General features: G+C 47.7%; 1 protein-coding gene across 5 annotated transcripts in view; it reads left to right on the plus strand.

Annotated features, from left to right (window-relative positions):
• The window catches only part of SMOX (spermine oxidase), a 55,308-nt gene that overhangs the window by 25,863 nt on the left and 6,770 nt on the right, over positions 1–22,675 (plus strand). For 2 of the 5 annotated variants that reach the window (XM_032351323.1, XM_032351322.1), the window contains exons 3-8: positions 2,013–2,239; positions 6,437–6,610; positions 6,771–7,530; positions 8,206–8,366; positions 10,234–10,323; positions 10,774–11,237. In XM_032351323.1, the coding sequence (XP_032207214.1) occupies positions 2,013–2,239; positions 6,437–6,610; positions 6,771–7,530; positions 8,206–8,366; positions 10,234–10,323; positions 10,774–10,911 (1,550 nt within the window). In that variant the 3' untranslated portion in view covers positions 10,912–11,237. Of the gene's footprint in view, positions 1–2,012; positions 2,240–6,436; positions 6,611–6,770; positions 7,531–8,205; positions 8,367–10,233; positions 10,324–10,773; positions 11,238–20,925; positions 21,401–22,675 lie in introns of those variants that run through there. The other 3 variants (XM_032351326.1, XM_032351325.1, XM_032351324.1) reach the window with 3 other exon arrangements.

The raw sequence follows: 22,675 nt of genomic DNA on the forward strand, positions 1-22,675 counted from the left end.
TTCACACTGGGGCCTGTTCACCCCACTTCCTTGCAGAGTCTGACCAGTAGGGGTGGGATGCCAACCTTGCGGCTGACCTCAGGCTGATCTCAAACCCGCTTTTGCCATGTGTTGAGCCAGGAAGGATGGCCCGTGCCTGGATGTCCCTACCCAGTGGCAGTGGGATTTGGAGCTCCCTGGCGTGCCCAGAGGAGGGCCCAGGCCCCTCCCCGAGGTGCTGGCCCCCTTCTTCTCTTGGGAGCTCAAACTAGGCAAGACACCTTGGGGAACCCCAAGCCTGGAGGCAGGCACTGTTTTTTGTTTTTTTTAGTTTTTTTTTTACCTCCCTGTCTGTCCATTTTTCCTGGACAAAAGGACGTACACATTCCTGCCTCCTCCTCTGCAGACACAAGGAAATTCTGTCTCACTGGCTATGGCATGAGGTTGTGGCACGAGGCCATGGGCTGTGGGATGCTTTTTCTCTTGCTCTGTGTTTGGTACATAGTATATACAGGGCTATTGTTAGTAACTGGTGGTTTAATTAGAAACAACCCAAGAGAAGGAGGGTATGCAAAAAAAGAATGTCCAGTTCGTGGGGTGAGGGGTGATACTGTTGTCTGTTACGATGTATTCAGAGAGCGATTGCTGCCTAACAAATCACCCCCAAATGTAGCAGCTGAAGGCAGCACCGTTTTATTTGCTTAAATTCTGTGGGTCGGGAATTTGGGCTAGACTCAGCTAGGTGGTTCTTTTGCTGGTCTTGCCTGGGATCTCCCACTCAGCTGCAGTCATCTGGTAGCTTGACAGGGGCTGGTTTGTCTAAGACAGCCTTACCCATTTGTCTGTCTGCTGGTTGGCACTGGCTTTTTGGCTGGGCCACATATCTCTGGCAGGATAGACCTCTTCAGGGTGGTCAGATTCGAAGAGGGTGATTGTGGAAGCCATGAGATCTCTTGAGGCCTCGGCTCCGAAGCCACGGATATCACTTTCACTGCATTCCCTTAATCAACGCAAGTCACGAGGTCAGCCCAGATTCAAGGAGGTGGGGAGACAGACCCCACCTCTTGATGGGAGGATTGGCAAGGTCATATAAAAGGCCATGTGTACAAGGATAGGAGGAATTATTGTGATCATCTTGGCAAAAAACTTAGCTGCACATGATATCTTGAATCAGTCCTCCAAAACAAAACACAACACACAAAAAATGTTCCTCTGTCTTCTTCCATTGTTTCAACATCTTTGGGAGCTAGGCAAAGAAGGAGACAATGTGCCACAGTCCCTGCAGCATCAGAAGAGGAAACTTAGGCCCAGGCACAGATGCCTCAGAGTATCTGGTACCGGGGCTGTGGGTGGGGTGGTGGAGCCAGTCCCGGGCCTGGTCCTGCCTCAGCTTGGGTCCGGGAGTTTCCCCTTCCCTAGTCAGACTCCCAGGGTTCTGCCCTCCTTCTGTTCTTCTGCCTTAGGATGAGAGAACTTAGTTTTCTCTGGAAGTCTATTTTAGATTGCCTTGGGGAGGAGTCTTCCAGACTGTAATGTTTGTTCTCCTCTGCTCCGGACTGAGTTGGGAGGGGGGCCATTTCCATCTGGGACAAGGGTTTAGACCATGAGATGTGGAGGAACTGGAGTCAGGTGAGGACCTTGAGTCAGAGGCCCTCCCCTGGGTCTCCTTATCGGATATTATGGATGACCTCCCTTCCCTCACTGGGACCCTCAGGTGCCCACAAAATGTCTCCTGAGGGAGAGTCACCAATGAGGATGGAGGGGCCAGTATCTGGTGTTGTGTTAGACAAAGGTGGGATGCAAAAGGACAGCTTTCCAACTATCCAGTGAAGTGACCCTGGGGCAAATCACAGAGTCATTTAGGGTGGCCATTATCTCAGCTGAATGGTGGAATCCATTTCATGCCATATGTAGTTTCCACTGAGAACTTTTCACTGAAGACTTTGGTTGCCACATGGGACCCAACTCCCTTTCTGCCCTGTTGTGGGCATGGAAGGAGGCTCTTGCTAAGGGCCTGTTGTTGTCACCATCAGGACACGCCACCTTTGAGTTGGGAGCCACGTGGATCCATGGCTCCCATGGGAATCCCATCTATCATCTAGCAGAAGCCAATGGCCTCCTGGAAGAGACAACTGATGGGGAACGCAGTGTGGGCCGTATCAGTCTCTACTCCAAGAATGGCGTGGCCTGCTACCTCACCAACCATGGCCGCAGGATCCCCAAGGACGTGGTTGAGGAATTCAGCGATTTATATAACGAGGTGAGGTATTAGCAGGGCAGTTGGGCACATGGGTGTGGGAGGCAGGGAGCAGCCTGGTAATATGGGGGGAGGAGTTGGGTGACCTGTGGGGTCTTCTGTGATTCTGGTCATGTTTTTGCATCCTCTCTGGGCCCTGTATTTGGAAATTCAGAACAATTTGAGGACAGAATGAAGATGATGAGTGGGGAAGTACTAGGTAAGAGACCATCGATACAGATGATTAAATATTTCTTCAGAAAGACCTTAAACATCTTTTATTAGGGGGGCATCTGGGTAGCTCATTTGGTTTAGTGTCTGACTTTTAATTTTGGCTCAGGTCATGATATCAGGGTCCTGGGATCAGCTGCATGGGGCCCTGCACTCAGCAGGAAGACTGCTTGAAGATTTCTCTCCCTCTCCCTCTGCCTCAACCCCTGCTCTCTTTCTCTCTCTCAAATAAATAAATAAATAAATCTTAAAAAAATCTTCTATTAGACTTTTTTAATAGGTGCTTGGGTAGTGATTGCTGTTACTGCTTTTGGATACTCTTGTAAGTGGTAATTTTTTAAAAGTTTACTTTCTACTTTTTTCCAGTGTGTAGAACTATAACTGATTATTACATATTGATTTAGCTACTTTGGTAAAGTATTATTTTAATGCTAATATTATATCTGTTAACCTTAATTTATATTCTAATAATGCTTTGGAATTTTATGTACATACTATACCAAAAAATGGCAAATTTTTTCCTTCTTTCTAATCCTCAGACCTGCATTATGCAGTAGAACTTTCTACAACAATGGAGATGTTTTAGACCTGCATTATCCAGTAGGGTAATCACTAGCTACATGTGGCTGTAGAGCTCTTGAAGTGTATCTAGTAACACTGAGGAACTAAATATTTAATTTAATTAATTTTAAATTGCCACAGTAATTGTTAATTACTATTACATTATTATTTATTATTGAATTTATTATTATTACATAATAATAATATTATAATATATATACTATAATATTATAATTATAGTTTATTATTATTACATTATTATTATTATTACATAGTTTGGTGGCTATTGTATCAGACAGCACAGCGTGAGACAACTTACTTCTTTTCTTGCCATATTGCACTGGCTAGTGTCTCCAGTATAGTGTTGGGTAGAAGTGGCAATGGCACACATCCTTGTCTAATTCAGGTTTTTAAAAAAGTGTTCATGTTTTTAGTATCTTTCAGTGTTGCTGTGAATTGCACTTAACAACCAAGGTAGCATGGGGGCCTTGCCTTCTGATAGCTTCTCATTTATAGTGTAATGAACCTTCACCGCAGGTCAGCAAGTTGGCTAACAAGCACCTATTGCACATTTTCTGTCTCTTGGGTGTGGGGGAGGAGAAACAGCTCTCCCTTTGGGGATAGTCCTTGCTGAATGGAAGGTAGGCACACTGTGACTTCTCTGTGTGCACCCACAAGGTATATTGTGTGTTTTCACTCACGTACAAAGAGATTGAATTGTTAATGAGCAGATAAGAACCAGTATTCTCCAAAGTAGACCTTTCTGGTCTACTGGGAATTAGTCACATCCTGATTTCCAGGTTGTAGTGAGTGCTTTAAACATGGCTGCCTCTTGAGAAGGACTTTCAGGGTCTATGACCTGCTTGTTCTCTTAAATGTGCTTAAAAGTAGATCATCGTCAGCTTCTGCTTGTGGGTTTGATTTTTTAAAGCTACGAGTGTGAGCTATGGAGAGCAGGATGTTGAAGGTGGGTTATCAGTTGGAGTCAAAATTTGGGTCAGAAGGAAGAGATGTTAACCATGAGGAAAGAGAGATTTCCTTGTGTGGCTCTTAACCAGAGCTGGAGGCCATTCTGAAGAGACTTGCTCTAAGCTTGGGAAGCCCTGCCTGAGAGTGGCTTCATAAGAAATATGTAACCTTCCTCCAAAGGTGATGACGACTTTGAAGGGCCGCTCATTTGAATCTATTCTGCTTGTTAACAAATAAATGAGTTCATGCTCTAGTATCGTATAGAACTTAGTCCCTGGAGAAAGACTACCTTGATTCAAATATTAGTTCTGCCACTTATGAGCTATATGATCTTGAGCAAGCTGTTGAGGCTCTCTGACTCTTACTTTCCTCATCTATAAAATGGACACAGTTAAAACTACTTCAGAGGGTCATGAGGATTAAATGAGATCCTGATGAAAAGTGTTTACTGAGAATCAGGGTGAGGATTATCAGCTGGTATAGTGCCATTTCCCTAGGTCACATTGGGAAGACGTCATTTAATTCAGGACAGGCGACTGTACCCCTATGCCAAACCCATGTTCAGTGAAGGCTGTCCAGTTGGTGGTTGACAGAAAGAATCATGTAGATGTACTAAATTTATCACTCCCAGCTGCACATTTCAGCCTTTAGTCAACATAAGCTAAGGACTGGCTACCATGTTGCTTATTGCCTCAAGGGAAAAAACAACAACAACAAAAAAAAAGCCAGGGAGGAAGAGGCCAGCCGAAAGCCTGACTCCTTGGCAGTGGTGCTGGGTGAGGAATTTGCTGAGGATTCCAGTTAAGGTCAAATGTCCAGCATCTTGTGACTGGAGGGAAGAAAAGCAAACAATTTAGCTCATTTTCTTCTTCATACTGTATACTTCGGAGACATGTTTAATTCATATTTCTAGCTCATGGGGAGGCTTTTCCCTTGAGTGGGATGGTGGGCAATGGGCAATGTCACCTTCCTTCTGCTAGGGTTCAGCCACAGGGCCCTGTCCCGGGGCTGGGTTACAGGGCAAACACCCATTCCCATGAACGCGTGTTGACCAAATTCAAACTCACTTTAGGACGGGGAACACACGACTAATTGACACCAGCCCCAGATGTTTGACCAAGGAGCCCACAGTTGCCGGTGTCCTGGGAGGGAGAGTGGGCCACCCTTCAGTGACACCAGGGTCCAGAGACCTTGACGTGACTCTTAGTCCCTCGTGCCCTGCCCCTGCCTGCCTTTTCACAGTCATCTCTTACAACTTTCTCTTTCCTCGCTGCCTACTTGGGCAAGACTGAGCTACTTACGTTCTCTCAGGGCCTCTTACCTTCCTCATCCTTTCCTCTCTTTCTCACTGCCAGCTGTCCGAGGTCATCGGGGTCGATCCCACAACCCCTGGGTTCTTCCCTGTTAAAATGCCTCATGTAGAAACAGCCCAGTTATGATATCTCCCCACTCCGAGCTAGGGCAGGGGAACGTTCTTCTTTGCTCGTGATTATGTTCTGTGTTTGGCACAGCCCAGTAACTGTTCATTGAGTGAATGCTGGGTCTCAGACCTTGCCTGCTGGGGATGCCATGCCTGACCCAGGGCTAGCTTCCTTTTTGCCAGGGAGACGAGTCCAGTGTTTGGTGGGAATTATGTGCCAGGCAGGGAGGGGAGGCAATAGGACCATGCTCCAAGGGACGGTTTGTTGCTTTCTGTTGATAAGGTGTGGGTTGGAGTTCTTGCCAAAATATGCCTGTGAAATGTATTTTCATTCCTCGGCACCCTGGGGCCTCCCTCCCCACCACATGTCTTGCCCCAACATGGCCATCTTGCTTAAATAAATCTGGGTTCCACAGTAAAAAACACTTCGTGTGGACCCGGGAAGCGCTAGGGAGCATCTCCTGGGAGGTCAGATTTCAGGGCTCCTTCTGCTCCCTCTCCCCCGAGAACACCAGACAGGCCAGTTCAGACTGCCCTCCTGGGAGAGGGGGAAGCAGATACACTTGGCCAGGAGTCGTGGGGAAAGGGTTTGGGCATTTGGTTCTGGGAAAAAAGGAAATGCGTGCAGACCTGGGTTGTCCAGTGGTTGGTCGGCTTTGCCACAGATCATCCTTTGTGGGAGGGGGCGGTTCCTTTCCCACAAGCCAGCAAACGTTTTGCTTTATTTTCAGCAAGGGCCCAGCAAGAGAGCCTCCAGGGCTCCCTCCTGCTCCCAACAGACCCAGCGGGTCTTAGAGGGCAGTCTGGAAGCAAGGAGGCGGGCTGCCCAGGGCAACTTGTCAGCCTGAACCTTGGCCCTATTGGTGCAGCCCAAGTGCGGCACCCAGGGCTACACAGATTCACCAAGGAAGAGGCGCTGTGGGCTCAGCATGTCCAGAAATACCTAGAAGGTGGGGACTTCTGAGTTGGGGTTCTTTGGTCTGAGACGGAGGTTGGAAGGAGGGAGTGTGTTTTCAGCGTCCTGGGGGTCTCTCTGGCAGGTCTATAACTTGACCCAGGAGTTCTTCCGGCACGGTAAACCAGTCAATGCTGAGAGTCAGAACAGCGTAGGGGTGTTCACCCGGGAGGAGGTACGCAACCGCATCAGGGATGACCCTGAGGACCCGGAGGCCACCAAGCGCCTGAAGCTTGCCATGATCCAGCAGTACCTGAAGGTATCCTTGTCTGCCCAGAGCTTTATTGAATACAGGGTGGTGGGAGGAAGACCCATTCTGAGGAGTCTGGGTCCAAGGAGGGTGGGGCTGCTTTGAGGTCCTCTTCCCACCTCTGCCCTGCCCTGGTGGTCACCTGGCTCCTCTCTGGCTCTTCCCACAGGTGGAGAGCTGTGAGAGTGGCTCCCACAGCATGGATGAGGTGTCTCTGAGCGCCTTCGGGGAGTGGACGGAGATCCCCGGGGCCCACCACATCATCCCCTCGGGCTTCATGCGGGTTGTGGAGCTGCTGGCCAAGGGCATCCCCGCCCATGTCATCCAACTGGGGAAACCTGTCCGTTGTGTGCACTGGGACCAGGCCTCGGCCCGCCCCCGGGGCCCGGAGATTGAGCCTCGGGGCGAAGGTGACCACAACCATGACGCCGGGGAGGGCGGCCAGGGGGGAGAGCAGCCCCGGGGGGATGGGCGGGATGAGGACAAGCAGTGGCCGGTGCTGGTGGAGTGTGAGGACTGTGAGGTGATCCCAGCGGACCACGTGATCGTGACCGTGTCGCTGGGCGTGCTCAAGAGGCAGTACACCAGCTTCTTCCGGCCAGGCCTGCCCGCCGAGAAGGTGGCAGCCATCCACCGCCTGGGCATCGGCACCACCGACAAGATCTTTCTGGAATTTGAGGAGCCTTTCTGGGGCCCCGAGTGCAATAGCCTACAGTTTGTGTGGGAGGACGAGGCGGAGAGCCGCACCCTTACCTACCTGCCTGAGCTCTGGTACCGCAAGATCTGCGGCTTCGACGTCCTCTACCCGCCTGAGCGCTACGGCCATGTGCTGAGCGGCTGGATCTGCGGAGAGGAGGCCCTTGTCATGGAGAAGTGTGACGATGAGGCGGTGGCCGAGATCTGCACGGAGATGCTGCGGCAGTTCACAGGTATGTACCCTCGCCTCCGACCTCCCTGTCCACCCCTGCCTCCAACCCCCTGCAACCCTCTACTCGGCCCTCTGCCTCTCCTGCACCTGCTGTAGCTCTCCGCAGCCCTGGATTGCTGTGTCCAACGGGAGAGCTGCCGCAGGGCGCCTGGGCTCCCAGACGGCGGGCTCCTCCCCGCATGCCCCCCTTTGGAACTTGAAACACTCAGAACCTTGGGCGCTGTGTTTCTTCTAAGGGCTGATGGTAAAAAACTCAGGTATCACCCACAAACCTCAGATTGTCCATTTCCTACCCATACTGTCCTGCTCAGAGATGGATTTGCGTTTCACTGTCTGATTCTTTTAGTTGAACATTTTTTCGTCCACTACCCCTGAAGTGGGAAGGGGATACGTGACGATCTGGAATATTTTTTCGTACAGGAAAATTAGCCCCCCTTCCCCATGAGCTGTTTTGCTGGGAGTGGCCACAAGGAGGCGCTGCGGGGTGGGGGTGGGGAGGGTAACGGGCTGGAGCCCCTAGCCCGGCTACCTCCTCCTGGGTTTTCCATGCCTCCCCGCGGGGGTCTGGCCTTCTTGCAGCCCTGCCGGAGGACTGTCAGTTGCTTGTTTAGGGGCGTCTTCCGTGTGCAGCCATTTCTTATCTTCCTTCCCCTTGGCTCTTCCAACTCCCCAACAGGGAACCCCAACATTCCAAAACCTCGGCGAATCCTGCGCTCGGCCTGGGGCAGCAACCCCTACTTCCGAGGCTCCTATTCGTACACGCAGGTGGGCTCTAGTGGCGCAGACGTGGAGAAGCTGGCCAAGCCCCTGCCTTACACGGAGAGCTCCAAGACAGCGGTGAGCGTGGGTGCAGGGGAGGAGGGCCGGAGTGGGGCTGGGGGCTGTGGGGCTGGGGGTAGGCACTTTGGATGCAGGTTTGGTTGGCGGGGAGAGGGCGGGCCGTGCTCACTGAGGGGTGCCAGGGGGAGACACAAGGAGTAGCTCTGGTGTTGAAGGAGGAAACAAGGACACGTGCACTTAACATCTGGAAGAAAAGATGGAATCAACATGGAGATGTTAAACACTTTATTGAGGTGGTAGAAGCTGAGCCATTTCACGCCATTTCTACGGTCCCATATGGTAGCCATTGGCCATTTTCATTGAAATTATTTAAAATTGAAATCTATGTATTAAATATTTAGTTCCTTGATTGCACTGGCCACTTTTGAAGTTTGATAGTTACGCGTGCCTAGTGGCCGCGGTGTCGGATTGTGTAGCTAATGGGGCATTTCTATTGCCACGGAAAGTTCTCTCGGACAACACTGATTGCATAGAAGTAAGTTTCCTCAATATGTTTTATTTACTTCTTTTCCCTAATATTTTTCAGAAAAGAAATTTGAGAATACTGACCCTCCCCCAAATTATATCAACTATATAATAAATCATAGAGAAAAAGAATAAATCTGAGAGAAACAATTATTATATATTTGTATATATAATTATTTTTGTTTATATATATAATTATTTTTATATTATATTTGTATATACAATTGTATATATTTCTGGTCTTATAAAGTGGATTTCGAGTTTCTCCCAACAAGTATACACTTGTTAAATACATGTTACAACCCCAGCAGAATTACACTGGGAACAATTCTTTGGTGTGAAGGACGAAAAAGACTCCCAGCGTGTATTGTGCATGCCCTGGTTGGGTTCAGCGGGAGAGAGGAGCAGCAGGCCCTTGCTGCTGCCACAGCCTCCCTCCCGAAAACCAGACCTTCTCTTGTCACCTGCATCAGTTAGGGCTAGTGCCTACAGCACAAAGCAACATGAAAATAACTGGGGATTACCCCAGACAGAGTCTCCTTCTGTCATATAAGGGGAAACCCAGAGGTAGGTATCAGGACCCAGTGTCACTGTCACCCGGCACCATCTTTAAGGCCACTTTGTGGTTCTAGAGGGCTGCGAGGCTGCCACTCAGATCTGGGACAGGCAGAGTCCCCTTGGGGCTTAGTCAGTTCCCCTAAGAAGACAGTGCACTTGAAGCTGATTGGCCAGAACTAAGTCATCTGCCTAGAGCAACTGCAAAAGGGGTTGGGATTGATCATTTTTTATTCTGGATGGCAATGCACCCAGTTAAAGATCAGGGCTTTGTGATGGAGGAGAAGGAGTACCTCCAGCCTAACTGCCTCTGCAGGCTCCTCCTCGTTGGTGGGTTAAAGCTTCCCTACTCAAAGTGAGTGGTCCGTGGACCAGCAGCACCAGCATCATGGGGGAGAGTCTTAGAAATGCAGGCTCTCAACCCCCTGGACCTGCTGAATAAGCAACAACAGTGTACCAGGGTCCCCTGTGGGTGCCTTTGCACATTCAGGTTGAGACACAGTGGGAAAAAGTCCCAACTCAAGCTTGGAAGGCAAGCACTCGTTCTTTACCTGGACCCCACCTAGACAGCTTCTGCTTTCTCAAGGTTGAGCCCCAGCCCTACCAAAGTTCTCACTGTCCCTTGCTGTAGTGCATTTTTGCCCCCATTTCCCCCTTCTTCCTGAAATGTCCTTTGCCTGTTTGTTTTCCTAGCATCTTCTGAGATCCTGTCCTCTGGGAAGGTTTATGTGGTCCCCCTTACAGTGGGCCTCTTTTCTGGGCTCTCAGCACCTTGTCCAAACACCCATCATGTCACACGTGACGCCGTTTAGTAATTGGGTTTCGTGTCTGGCTTCCCCACCAGCAAGGAAACTCCTCAAAGCAGCAGCCCGGTCACCTTTTATCTTCCAAGTGCTCAGAACAGTCCCTGGACCCTAATAGGGGCTCCATAAAGGTTTGTTAAATTACCGCCTAACTTTATCAAGTGCTTATGTTCTTCTAGGTTCTAAGTGCTTTAGATACATTATTTCCATTAATCCTTACACCCACCCTCAGAAGCAGATGGTCTGAACCCAAGTGGCAGGTGACAAAAACCAAGGCATAGGGAGGTTAAACCCCTTGCCCTGAGTTCACTAGCAAGGGGCACAGTGAGCCTTTGAGCCTGCAGAACCAGGACTCCTAATAGGGCCCAAGCGGAAAGAATTGAGGCCTGGATGTCTGGGGAAGAAGCAGGGGAAGGTGGCCAGGTGGGATGGGCAATTCCTCATCCCGTGGAAACAGCAGTACCTGCATCTCAGGTGCAGCTATCTGACCTGTGGTGTGGATGGGGGGGTTCCCGGGGCAGACAGGTAGCCTGCCGGCCTTTCTCGCTCCTCCACGCTCACTTCCCCGTCCCCCGGCCCAGCCCATGCAGGTGCTGTTCTCGGGTGAGGCCACTCACCGCAAGTACTACTCCACTACCCATGGTGCTCTGCTCTCTGGCCAGCGCGAGGCCGCCCGTCTCATCGAGATGTACCGGGACCTCTTCCAGCAGGGGACCTGAGGGCCCTCTTCACTGCCCAGCGTGTTCCTTACAGAGCCACTAACTCGTGACTGCCAGCCCTGCCCCCGCTGCTGTGTGCTCCTCATTTTCTAATCCGCTGTAGACTGGATTTGTATCTTTGGTAGAGGTAGACACCCTGACTGGCTTCAGGTCTGGTCCTGTAGCTCTTCCTTTTCTCCATGCCAGTTGGGGACCAGGGTGGGGCCCGTTGACTTACCTCTGTGCTCTGACCTCCCCTCCCCTCCCCCCTGCCTTGTTATTGTAAGTGCCTTCAACACTTTGCATTTTGGGATAATAAAAGAGGCTTGCCCTTCCCGTGCTCCTCAGCTTCTCTCTTCTTTCGTTTACCTTAGCCTCTTCATGTGTATGTGTGTCTCTAGTTGGTTTTTGTTGTTGTTGTTGTTGTTTTGTTTTTTAGCCCATCCTTTTTGAGTGAGGGGATGGTGGGAGGGCTGTGACCTGGCTATGCCCCCAGAAGGTAAAGTATCTGCCTTTACTGGAAGGAGTACCCCCTTACCTCAGTCTGTTTGTGGTGTTTGCCTTCCTGCTGGTGAGACCCCTCAGGGCTCAGGGCTCCTCACTACTCAGCTCAGCTCCTTCGGGATGGGCCTGTGTCTGCCCACTGGCCCTTTGCTGGACCTCTCAGAGCCCTACTGGGTGGCATGGCCACATGGAGTGAAGGTGAGTTCATGGGAGGGGACATCTGCTGTGGCTCCATGCCAGCTCAGGGGTATTAATTAGTAGTGAGTGTCACCCGGCCTTGGGGCCCTAGGTCTGGCCTTTGGGGTGGCTGCTGTTGACTTCTGGGAAGGAGGAGAGCCTGGCCATTTTGGGGCGAATGTTCTGAATTGTGGCTCACCTGCTGTATTCCAAGGGCCTATCACTTATTGGGGGTGTTGGTCTTTTCGGCTTTTTTTGCTGAATGAACCGCCCCCCACGCGCACACATACACACACACACCCCTCCCACCGGCATGCATGCGCACACATACAGACACACTCACCTGTGTGTGTGTGCATACATGCATGCACATATGTGTGCGAGCACAGATGCACATCTACACACATTCCCACACGATACACCAGCCTGCACCCTTTCACCAACACACAACCTCATGTACATGCACATGCAAAGAGCCTTAAAGAACATTTAGTCATGTTCTTCCTTCAGACTGCTAATGACAGAGTTCGAATCGTCTAGAAGTAAGGGATTTGGGTGGGGGAGGACGTTGTGAACCTCCAGCTGGGCCTGCGTGGTTGAACTCTGTGAACTTAGGTTGGGTCCCCTTCTCAGAAGCGGAGGGCCCGGCTCCTGCTGTGACCCCACGTCCCTTCCCCCCTGTTGCCTCCAGTGATGATGGAGCTGTTCCTGCCGTGGGCACACCTACTCCGTGGCCTGCCTGTGTTTGCGACACACACACCCCCGCACACACCCCCCACCCCCACCCCAGCACCTGCACTCGCTCACAGGCACCCTTGCTTTGCCTAGGTGGGTCCTCCTGGAGCTCACATCGGGGACTCGTCATCACCTGGCACGTAACTTAGAAAACTGTAAGCGTAGAAACATTTTTTGAGAAGAGGTTCCATTGACGTGGTGCAAGCTCAAAGGTCATGAAAGGGCGCCTAGGAACGTCCCCTCCCACATCTGTCCCCAGGGGTCTGGCTGCTCCCCACCGCCCATGTTCTTAGAGGCTCCATTTCCAGTGTCCATGTAAATAGGGCCCCTCTTGCTCCCTTTTTACACAAAAGTGACCCAAGTATTCATCCCGTCCCGCATTTTGCTTGTTTTCGTTAATGTAATCTATCTTGGAGATCTTTCATAGCGGTGCTTTTATGCAGACAATGTAAATTTGGACTTTGCTGTGGTCCAGGGGGAGGTGTCTCCTTCCCGGCCCACAGTCACTTTGTAGGAAGCGCCGTCTGTGGACTTCACCTCGGGAGGCCCTGACCCAATGTGCACCCTCCCGTGTCTTCGGTTTTCCCCACTGGCTAAGGTGGGGTGAATCGAAGTGGCCTGGAACATAAGGATGGGGGAAGAAAGTAATAAGTAGATACCCCGGATCATCGGCAGAGGAACTTTAAAGGGCTCCGTGAGGTGAAAGTGTTCTAAGTGTTTATTCCGTGATTGCATGTTGGGCAGCTTCAGGTGTGGGCAAGGGGGAGGGAGGGAACATTCACTTAGAGCCGGCCATCTGCCAGGCATGGCGTCCATTGTGAATGCTGGGCACACGGGCCTCTTAATTTGATACGGAGGCCAGCTCAGGCTGGGGAGGGGGACTTATCCCCATGGGGAGACAAAGCCTGTAAGAGTTAAGTAATGGCCCCCAAGGTCACTGAGGTCTGACTCCCATTGCAGGCTCTTCCTATTTACTGCACTGAAACGAAGAGGCTGGTGCCGGCAGGGGTGGGGGTCGGTGGGGGGGAATCTGAGGCCATTGCTGGAGAGATTGGCTATGGGTTATGCCGTACTGGGAAACTGTGTGTCAGATTCCGTCAATAGAACCAGCGGTGGTACGCCCATACAATGAATACCATGTACCAATAGAAAAAAAAAACAAGCCGTTATTTTCAACATCAGTTCATCTCTAAAACATGAGGTTGAGTGAAAGAGGCCAGACACCAGCCTATATATACTGTATGATTTTTTAAATATGAGGTTCAAGAACCAACAAAACTAACTATAATGTAAGATATGAGAGGACGGGTAGTGCCTGGGAAGAAGTATGGGTAGGGGTGCTTTCTGGGTTGCAGAGATGTTCTATATCTTGACCTGGATGGCGGTGGAGGGGGTACATACATTCGTAAAAACGCACTGGGTTATACGCTGAAGACTAGACATCTTTCTGTGTGTATGATATAACTCAATTTAAGAAGTTTAAAGAAGAGTCTGAGGACACCCATCCCCCCACCGTCCCATCCCAAAATACATGTTTGTGTTGACCCAGTGAATTTCGACCTTGCAGCGGAGAGGACACATGCCGAGAGCAGATAAAGGGAGGAAGGACCTACTTATGTCTTTCTGGCTGCCTGGTGATAAGGACTGGCCTTGTGCTTACTAGCGTGTCTTGTGCTTACTAGCATGTCACCCTTTATCAGACCCCTGGCTTAGCTCCCCTCATCTGGGCATCGACAGCTGGGTGAGGGAGGCAGGGATTGTCTCACAGCAGAGGAGATCCGGGTTCTCAGAACAGTTTGGGACTGTTCAAGGCCATGCAGCTTGGAGCCCATGCCATCTGAGGGGGAGTGAGCCACCCTGGGAGGAAGGTGGGGACAGGTGCGGGAGGGGTGGCCCTGGAGAGTGGGCCACAGCCTTCCGGGGCGCCACCTCCGCCTCGAACAATCACGTAATGTGGGGAGCATTTATGGTTTGCAGCTCCACACACAGATGTGAAGCAGATAAAAGCAAGGGCCATTCAGAAACAAGACAGACTAGACGCACCGGGAACAGAGGTTGAGTTCCTTGCTGTGACTAGGTCTCTGAGGCAGCCTTGGCACTGAGGGACACTCAGAGGCCTCTCTCAGGGGTGGCAAATGTGGCATACACAGGCCACCACCCACGTCAACGCCTGCTCAACAATTCCTATCCCCCACAGAAAGCACTTGAGAGGAGATGTCTCTGGCCCAAGATTCTAGTAGGATGGTTGCGGTGCTGTGGGCATCGGTGAGGCCGTGGGCCAGGTGTTCAGTTGTGGTCTTGTGGAAGCCTCAGAAATGTTCCTTTCAGGGGCCCAGGGGGTACTTGGCAGGTACTGTGTCTTCCCACCTTGGCTGGTATGGGACGGGTTAGCAGTTAGCTCCTGCTTCATGGGAGCCATTGGAATGTCTGTGCTGCCCACAAACAAATGTGGGAGAGAAGCATTTCTGGTTTGAGTCACCCTACATTTACTTGGGCCTGTTGAGATGAGCCCGAGGGTAACCCCAAGGTACAGAGCGAGGTGGGCTGCTGGTTCAGTTCTAGAAAACCGCCTGCTTAATTAATGGTCTGCCAAACATAATGGTAGAGTTATAGGAGGCCGTGCTGTCTTATAATGACTGGCTGGGCTGTTTGTTGGGGCTACTCCTGATTTGTGTAGGGTAATCAAATCTCAACGGATGGGAGGCACTGTGGCCCTACTAAGGTGGCCTCCGGGACATCTAAGCTCATGGAGGGCACGTGATAGAAGAAGGGAAGGGGCTTGTCACAAGCCCTGCTTCATACTAACTGGAGATGTGGATACAAAAGCTGATCTTGCCTTTCATGAGTCTGGAAGTGGTTGTTGAACACTGATTTTTTTTATAGGGACTGATTTTCAAAACCTGGCTTTCTGTTAGAAGATGCAAAATGCCAGACATATTTTATTTCAGTAAGCTCAGTATTTGAGCAATGTTAAGACAACCCGCCCCCACCCCGGGTGTCCCCTGTCAGCTCTCTCCCTTCATCCTCTGAAGCCCCTGTCTCCTCACTGTCAACCGACAACAATGTCTCCTGCTTCAGAGTCTCAAGAGAAGCCACCGGAGGCAACTTCCTTGCCAAATCTACGAAGAGCTCATCTTCACACCCATCCTGATAGGGACCACTCCCATTGCTCCCGACACAAGGAAATCCGTGACTCCGGTGCGTCTCCTGCCCAAACTCAGGGACCTTCCCCCATTCTTCCCTCTCCCCCTTCGCTCCACTCCATCTTTTCTGTCCACATTTCAAGACGCCCTTGTCTTTCCCATCACCCCATTCTCTTTCTACCACCTTCCTTTGCCTTCCTTTCAGCCAAGCTTCATGCTAGCATTTTCTACACTTGGTCTCTCTGCATCTCACTATCCTTACTCTAGCGGTTGTCGGTGGGGGTCCTTAGGTTGCAGAGAGAGGCACAGGAAGGGCCGTGCTGCCTCCCCTTCTCACCAAGGCTGGGAGAGGTGGGGAGAATGTGCGGCTGATTCCAGGAAATGAGGGCAAAGTCGTGGTCTGAAACGGTCCTCTGGCGCCATCTGGTGGTCATATGGGAATACAGCCCTCTTGCGGCAGGGAGAAGAGGTCTGTGCTGGATTCTTCTCTGGGGGCTTTTCTGAATTCAACACCAAGACCACCACCCAACAAATAAGTATTTTCAATTTACATAGAATAAATGAATAAAATAAGATTGTAATTGTAACTTATTCTAGAGTAGCATTTATTTTTCATTTTTTTTAAAAAAAAGATTTTATTTATTTATTTGACAGAGATCGATCCCAAGTAGGCAGAGAGACAGGCAGAGAGAGAGAGAGGAGGAAGCAGGCTCCCTGTTGAGCAGAGAGCCCGATGTGGGGCTTCGGCTCCCTGAGCTGAAGGCAGAGGCTTTAACCCACTGAACCACCCAGGCACCCTATTTTTCATTCTTAACGGTAAAAAGAGACCTTGGTGGCCCCAAGGTAACATTTTCTCTCTTTCCTTCCCTCCTCCCTCCCTTCCTCCTTTCATTCCTTCCTCCCTCTTTCCCTTTCTCCCTTCCCTTTCCTTTCTTTACCAGACCTTCAGCGCTTTCCTTTTGCATGTCAGCCTCAAAAAGAATTAATTACGCTTTAATAAATACATTCACTAAAAAAATAAATAGATTAAACATTGAGCCTATTTGTTTTCCAAACGAACAAAAGTTGGGCTGTATGATTTGAATTCTTTTAAGTTTGTTGAGTTTGCTTTATGGTCCAGGATATGGTCTATCTTGGTACATGATCTATGGGGCTTGCGAAAGATGTGTATTCTGCTATTGTTGGGTGGAAGTTCTATGGATGTTGATTAGATCCTGTTGGTGGATGGTATTATCGGTTTCTTCTATATCCTTGCAGATTTTCTGTCTAGTTCTAGCAATGGTTGAGAGAATAGTGTTGAAGTACCTAACTATGGTTATGGATTTATTTATCCTTTCAGTTCTAGCAGGTTTTTTTGTAGTGTCAATGGACTATTTTAGAACAGTTTTAGACTTAAGAAAAGGTATATATATAGAGTCCCTTGCCTCCAACCATTTTCCCTATTATTAATATCTTACATCGTTATTGTATGTTTGTTACAACTAATAGAACCAGCGATGGTGCATCATCGTTTGCCAAAGTCTGTAGGTGATTCAGATTATTATTTTTTTTTTTAGTTTTTACCTAATGTCTTTTATCTGTCCCAGAATTCCACCGAGGATACCAAGTTCCATTTAGCTGTCGTGTTTCCTTAGGTTCCCCTTGGTTGTGACAGTTTCTCAGACTCTCCCTGTTTTGGACGGTGTTACCCATCTTGAGTGTGATTAGGTAGGATGTCCTCTACTGGAATTCGTCTGATGTTTTTCTCATGGCCAGACGGGGGTTATATGCTTTGGGGAGGAAGACCACAGAAGTCAAGGGCTGTTGCATCTCATCATATCAAGGGTACCCACCACCAACATGATCTATGACTGTTGATATTGACCTTTCTCACTTGACCTTGCTCGCTTGACTATTGGTCAGGTTTCTGCACTGTGAAGTTATTCTTTCCCCCACTTCCCATGCTCCAGTCTTTGGAAGGAAGTCACTATGGGCAGCCACAGGTAAGGAGTTACGTTCCTCTCCTTTAGAGTGTCTACCTTAATCTGTTGGAGTTCTTCTGCACAGAAGAATTCTTTCCCCTCTCCCCCAGCCTCCTATTAATTTATTCAGTAAATCATGTCTATGTATCAGAGTGGACTCACGGAGATTTATTTTATGCTTGGGATTATCCAATACTACTTAATTTTGTTATTAAGTTGTTCCAGCTTTGACCATCGGGACCTCTTTCAGTTGGCTCCTCTGTCTTTTTGACGTACCCCTATCAATGTGTGTGTGTGTTTCATCTTTTGAACACTTATTTACTTTTTAGCTCTACATGATATTCCAGGCTCAGCGGGCCTATGTCCCTGCCCCAGTCATAGAAACAGCCACTTCTCTAAGGAACCCTAGCTCCTTTTGATAGAGGATGGTGTTAGAAACCAAGGTTTGGGTATTCAGTGTGCTTGTTGCCATGGAGATGTCTCTGCTTCTAGGCTCTCTCAGCTGACAGCTATGTATACACTAACCATGTGCATATACATATCTATGGGCATTTTAATATGTAACTGTTTGTGTCTATATTAAGTATGGATTCTTAGGGATCCCTTCCTCACCACAGGCATCATTCTAGCTGCCTCCCATCCCCTTCATTCCCGAAGGGTATTTTCACTGGATGGACGGTTCTGATGGGCAGCTCTGTTCTTAGAGCCCTTAAATGCTGTGCTTTTCGTCTGGCTTATGTGATTCTGATGAGTAATCTGCTGTCTTTAGAACTGTGTTCCCCTAGAAGAAGGTGTCATTTCTCTCTTGCTTCTCTCAAGATTTTCTCGCAAGTTGCCAAAGCCTTCAAACTCAGTGTCCAGGTAATCCCCTTTAATGGAGCTTTCTGGTGATGTTACTGTCTTGTCTATAACTCCTGCCCCTTCTGGTCAATTTCTGTCTTCTGAATTCCCCCAGCACTGCAATTTGCTTCTTTACTGTGCTTCTTCACTGTACTTGTCTTGTTTGCTAATAACATGACCATGTGTCTTAGGTGGTTCACAGAGATTATAACATCCTTGTATTCCTCAAGTATTTAAGTATTTAAGTATTAGCATCCAAGTATTTAATAAGGGTGCAAAAAAAAAGTTTATTGACTGGTGAAGGTAATAATAGAATTGGTGTAAAACCTTCTGGCTTTTAAAAATTAATTTTTAGTGATATAAATAGTTGTGAAGATATTCTCCTAAAAAATAAAGGAACTTTACAGAAAAAGCTAGAGTTGCCTGTGATCATTTCCTTAATTCTGAGCCCCCTGCCCCCTTAAGGATTTGGTGTTTGTCCTACCAAAAATACAAGAATCTGTTTCTACATCCATAATATGTGAATGTAAATTATATCATATTTTGTATATCCATGTATTTTTAGATAAATAGAGTTGCCCTGTACATACTCTCTTTCAATTTGCTCTTTTGTTCACACAACAAAAGAACTCTCTGCTTAAATTGTGTATCTCATGTATTCCTTTTAGCTGATAGATAGCCTTTCCTTGTATGACCATACTCCATACTTCACTTTGTCAAGGATGGGCATTTTGTTGTTTCTAGTTGTTCGTTATTATAAACAATGTTGCAATAACAAGAGACAATGCCCCTGTGTGCACATGTGTAAAAGTTCCTGGGTCATAGGGCATAGTATTTTCAGTTTTGGAAGACACTGCCAAATTATCCTGAGAAGAGGTTTACCAAATTTACACTCCCACAAATAGAGTATGAGAACACTTGTATTTATGCCATTTTGCCATCATTTAGTGTACTGAAAAACCAATGTTTTTTATTTTTTTTTCATCAGCTATGTAAAACCAGGTGTCTTACTTTTTTCCTTAATTGTATTTCCCAACTAGTGATATTTTTTCTCATGATTATCAGACATTTGGGGTTTTCTTCCCCCCGTGTGTTGTCTGTCTTGTCCTTTAGCCCACATTTCTGGTATTGTCTTTTTCTTAGTGATTTATAGGAGTTTATAAAAATATATTTAGGATAATAGTCTTTTTGTCCATGATATGGATTGCAAATATTTTCTTCTAGTCAGCTGTATTGTTTATGGGGTCTTTTCACATACAGAAGCTTTACATTCACAAAAGAATGAACTTATCAATCTTTTTTTGTTTTGCTTTTAGAGAGACAGAAAGAGTGCGAGTGGGAGGGGGAGGGGCAGAGGGAGAGGAAGAGAGAGAGAATCTAAAGCAGGCTCCACAACTCGCACAGAGCCTGACCCGGGGCTCTATCCCATGACTGTAACATCATGACTTGAGCGGAAACCAAGAGTCGGATGCTTAACTGACTGAGCCGCCCATGTGACCCATCGATTTTGTGCTTTTTATAACCTTTTCAAGAATATGCATTTCTATCCCAAGCCATAAAGCTAGTATTCTGTGTTTTTATTTTTTTATTTTTATTTTTTAAAGATTTTACTTATTTATTTATTTATTTATTTATTTTTAAAGATTTTTTATTTATTTATTTTGACAGACAGAGATCACAAGTAGACGGAGAGGCAGGCAGAGAGAGAGAGAGGAAGAAGCAGACTCCCTGCCGAGCAGAGAGCCCGATGTGGGACTCTATCCCAGGACCCTGAGATCATGACCCGAGCCGAAGGCAGTGGCTTAACCCACTGAGCCACCCAGGCACCCCTATTCTGTGTTTTTAAAAATAATTCTTAAGTTTTTATATCTTTAGATCTTCAATGGACTTGTGGTATGAGGCAGGGGTGGGGCTTCGTGCTGGTTTCTCATTGTTGGCTGCTTATCCCAAAATCACCTGTTGCATGAGTTACCCTTTCCCCACTGATGTGAAATGTCATCAAATGATTATTGTTGGGGAATAGGAGGGCTATTTGTTTTTGAATATTGGTTGATGCTTGGTTACACTGCAAACTCTTTTATTCGTTTCCATTATTGATCAGTTACTTTGCTTGGATGTTGTGGGTAGAAGATCATATTACTTGCAAAATTAGATAGTCCTGTTTCTTTACTGTCAATGTACTTGTTTCTTTTTCTCTTTTCTTACTGCATTAGTAGAGCTACCGATATAATGTTGAGTAAAGGAGTGATAGGAGGATTGTAGCCTTGTTTCTGACTTTAATGGGAATGCTTCTGAAGTTTCTAATAAGTATGCTATTTGCTTTTGTTTTCTGGTGGGTACCTTTCATCAGGTCAAAGAAATGCCCTTCTTTATCTAGTTCGTCATGGTCTTATTATAAATGAAAATTGAATTTTATCAAATGCTTTTTCTGTATCTATTGGAGAGTATCATAGGGTTTTTCTCCTTTTACCTGTTCATGTGTTAATAACATTAATATTCTGATATTTTCCTTGTATCATGGGGAACAGTCTTTACGTTGTTGTACCAGTCAGCTTAAGCTAAATTCTGCTCTGGTAACAAGCAATCCCTAAATCTTAGTGAATTACAACAGAGGTTTATTTATTGCTCATGTCATGTGGGCACTAAGGATTGATTTCATGTCTTCTTAATTCTAGGACCCACGTTGATGGAGCATCTCATGGTAGACGGAAAAGACAGATACTGGAGCATCTTAACATTTCTACTCAAGAGTGACATATATTACTTCTATTCACTTTTCGTTGGTCCAAGCCCATCAGTGACTAAGCTTGATGTCAGTGACTAGGTATATAATCCTGTGGAAAAGTGCCCAGCAAGTTGGGGCAGCGGATGTTTTCATAATTATAATACAATCTATCACACTGGTCATGATATAGTATTACTTTAATTTGTTGCTGGATTTCACGTGCAGATATTTATGTAGGCTTTTGTATCTATGTTCACAAGTGACCTAAGATGTTTTTGTCTTGGGCTTTCCCGGGTTTTTTTTTCCTTCTTACTCTCTTGGGCTTTTAAAATAATTTGGGTAGCTTTGCATCTTTTTAGTATATCGATTGCAGAAGTCTGTATAGAATGTTAATTACCTGTTTCCTGGAGTTTTAAAGAGCTTACTTGCAAAACCGGTTGGACTTTTTTTTTTTTTTTGAAGTAGTTTTTTGACGGATGTTTTGATTTCTTTTATGGTTGACTTTCTGTGAACATTTTCTACTTTTTGAGGGGAGATGCAATTTTGGCAATTTATAGTTTCCTAGAAAATTGGCCTTTTCGTGATGGTTTAAACATTTACTGCTTAAAAACTGTTCACAGTGTTCTCTGTGACTTTAGTCATAGCCCCCCCAACCCCCACTTTGTTTCAGAGGTGTTCTTTTTCATTGTGTTTACGTTGACTGGGCTTTTTCAAAAGGTACTGTTTTAAAAGAAGCTTGAAAGTATCTGCCTCTTGTGTTTAGGCCTGAATGATACCCTATTTAGGTTAGAAAATCACGGTCTCTCTTTATCACTCTCTCTGTTCTTCAAAGCCCGTGTACAACAGGGTATCATTTGCAGTTCACCAAAAACTGTGAGCTGGGCCCCAGTGAGAGGCCACGAAACCCAGGGCTAGGGATGGTGAGGTGGGGTCCCTGTTCTAGGCCAGAGGAGGGGGTGTTCCAGTCTGGACCAGCCTTTGTTCTGGCTCAGGGCAAGAACCCGATTGGTGTTGCCACTTGCGGTAGATGATGACGAAAGTGACCTGACCTTGGTTCTTCCCTTCTCCCCGTGACCCGAGGCTTTTCTAGATGACCTTGCATCTCCTGCCACAGAATAGGTTACTGTGGGCTGGATTGGGTCCCCCACACATTCATAGGTTGATGTCCTAACCCAGCTACATGCGATGGATTGGAAGATTAATCAGCAAATACTCGGTCACTCTCCTTTCCCTCAGGGAGCAGTTTCGTTTCCTGCCCCAATCATGTGAGGCTTGGCCCTCTGACTTGTTTCAGCCAATGGAATGTGAACAGACACGATGTGATATGAACAGGGGTTTTTGAAATATTCTTGTACAGCTGTGTTTTGCTTCTCATGTACTTGTCTTTGTCATGAGAAGAACACGCCCCGGATAGCTGATGTTTCCTGGAGGTTATGGAGGAGCCCATGGAAGCCTGGAACCAAACCCAGGCCCTGTGGACAGACACACAAGCAAGAAAAACAAACACTTGCTCTCATAACCTGTGAATTTAGGGCTGGCTTGTTTTGCAACCTTATTGTGGCAATAGCTGACTGATACGTCTCTCTTTGGGGGAGTCACTCAGCCCCCAAGAGGGATATTTCAGGCACCGGCGATAGGACGAGCAATAGGGCCATAGATGGGGAAGCCACCCAGGGTACAAGGGAGGCTCAGTCCTGCCA

This window comes from Mustela erminea, chromosome 7 (genome assembly GCF_009829155.1).
Source record: "Mustela erminea isolate mMusErm1 chromosome 7, mMusErm1.Pri, whole genome shotgun sequence".
NCBI lineage: Eukaryota > Metazoa > Chordata > Mammalia > Carnivora > Mustelidae > Mustela > Mustela erminea.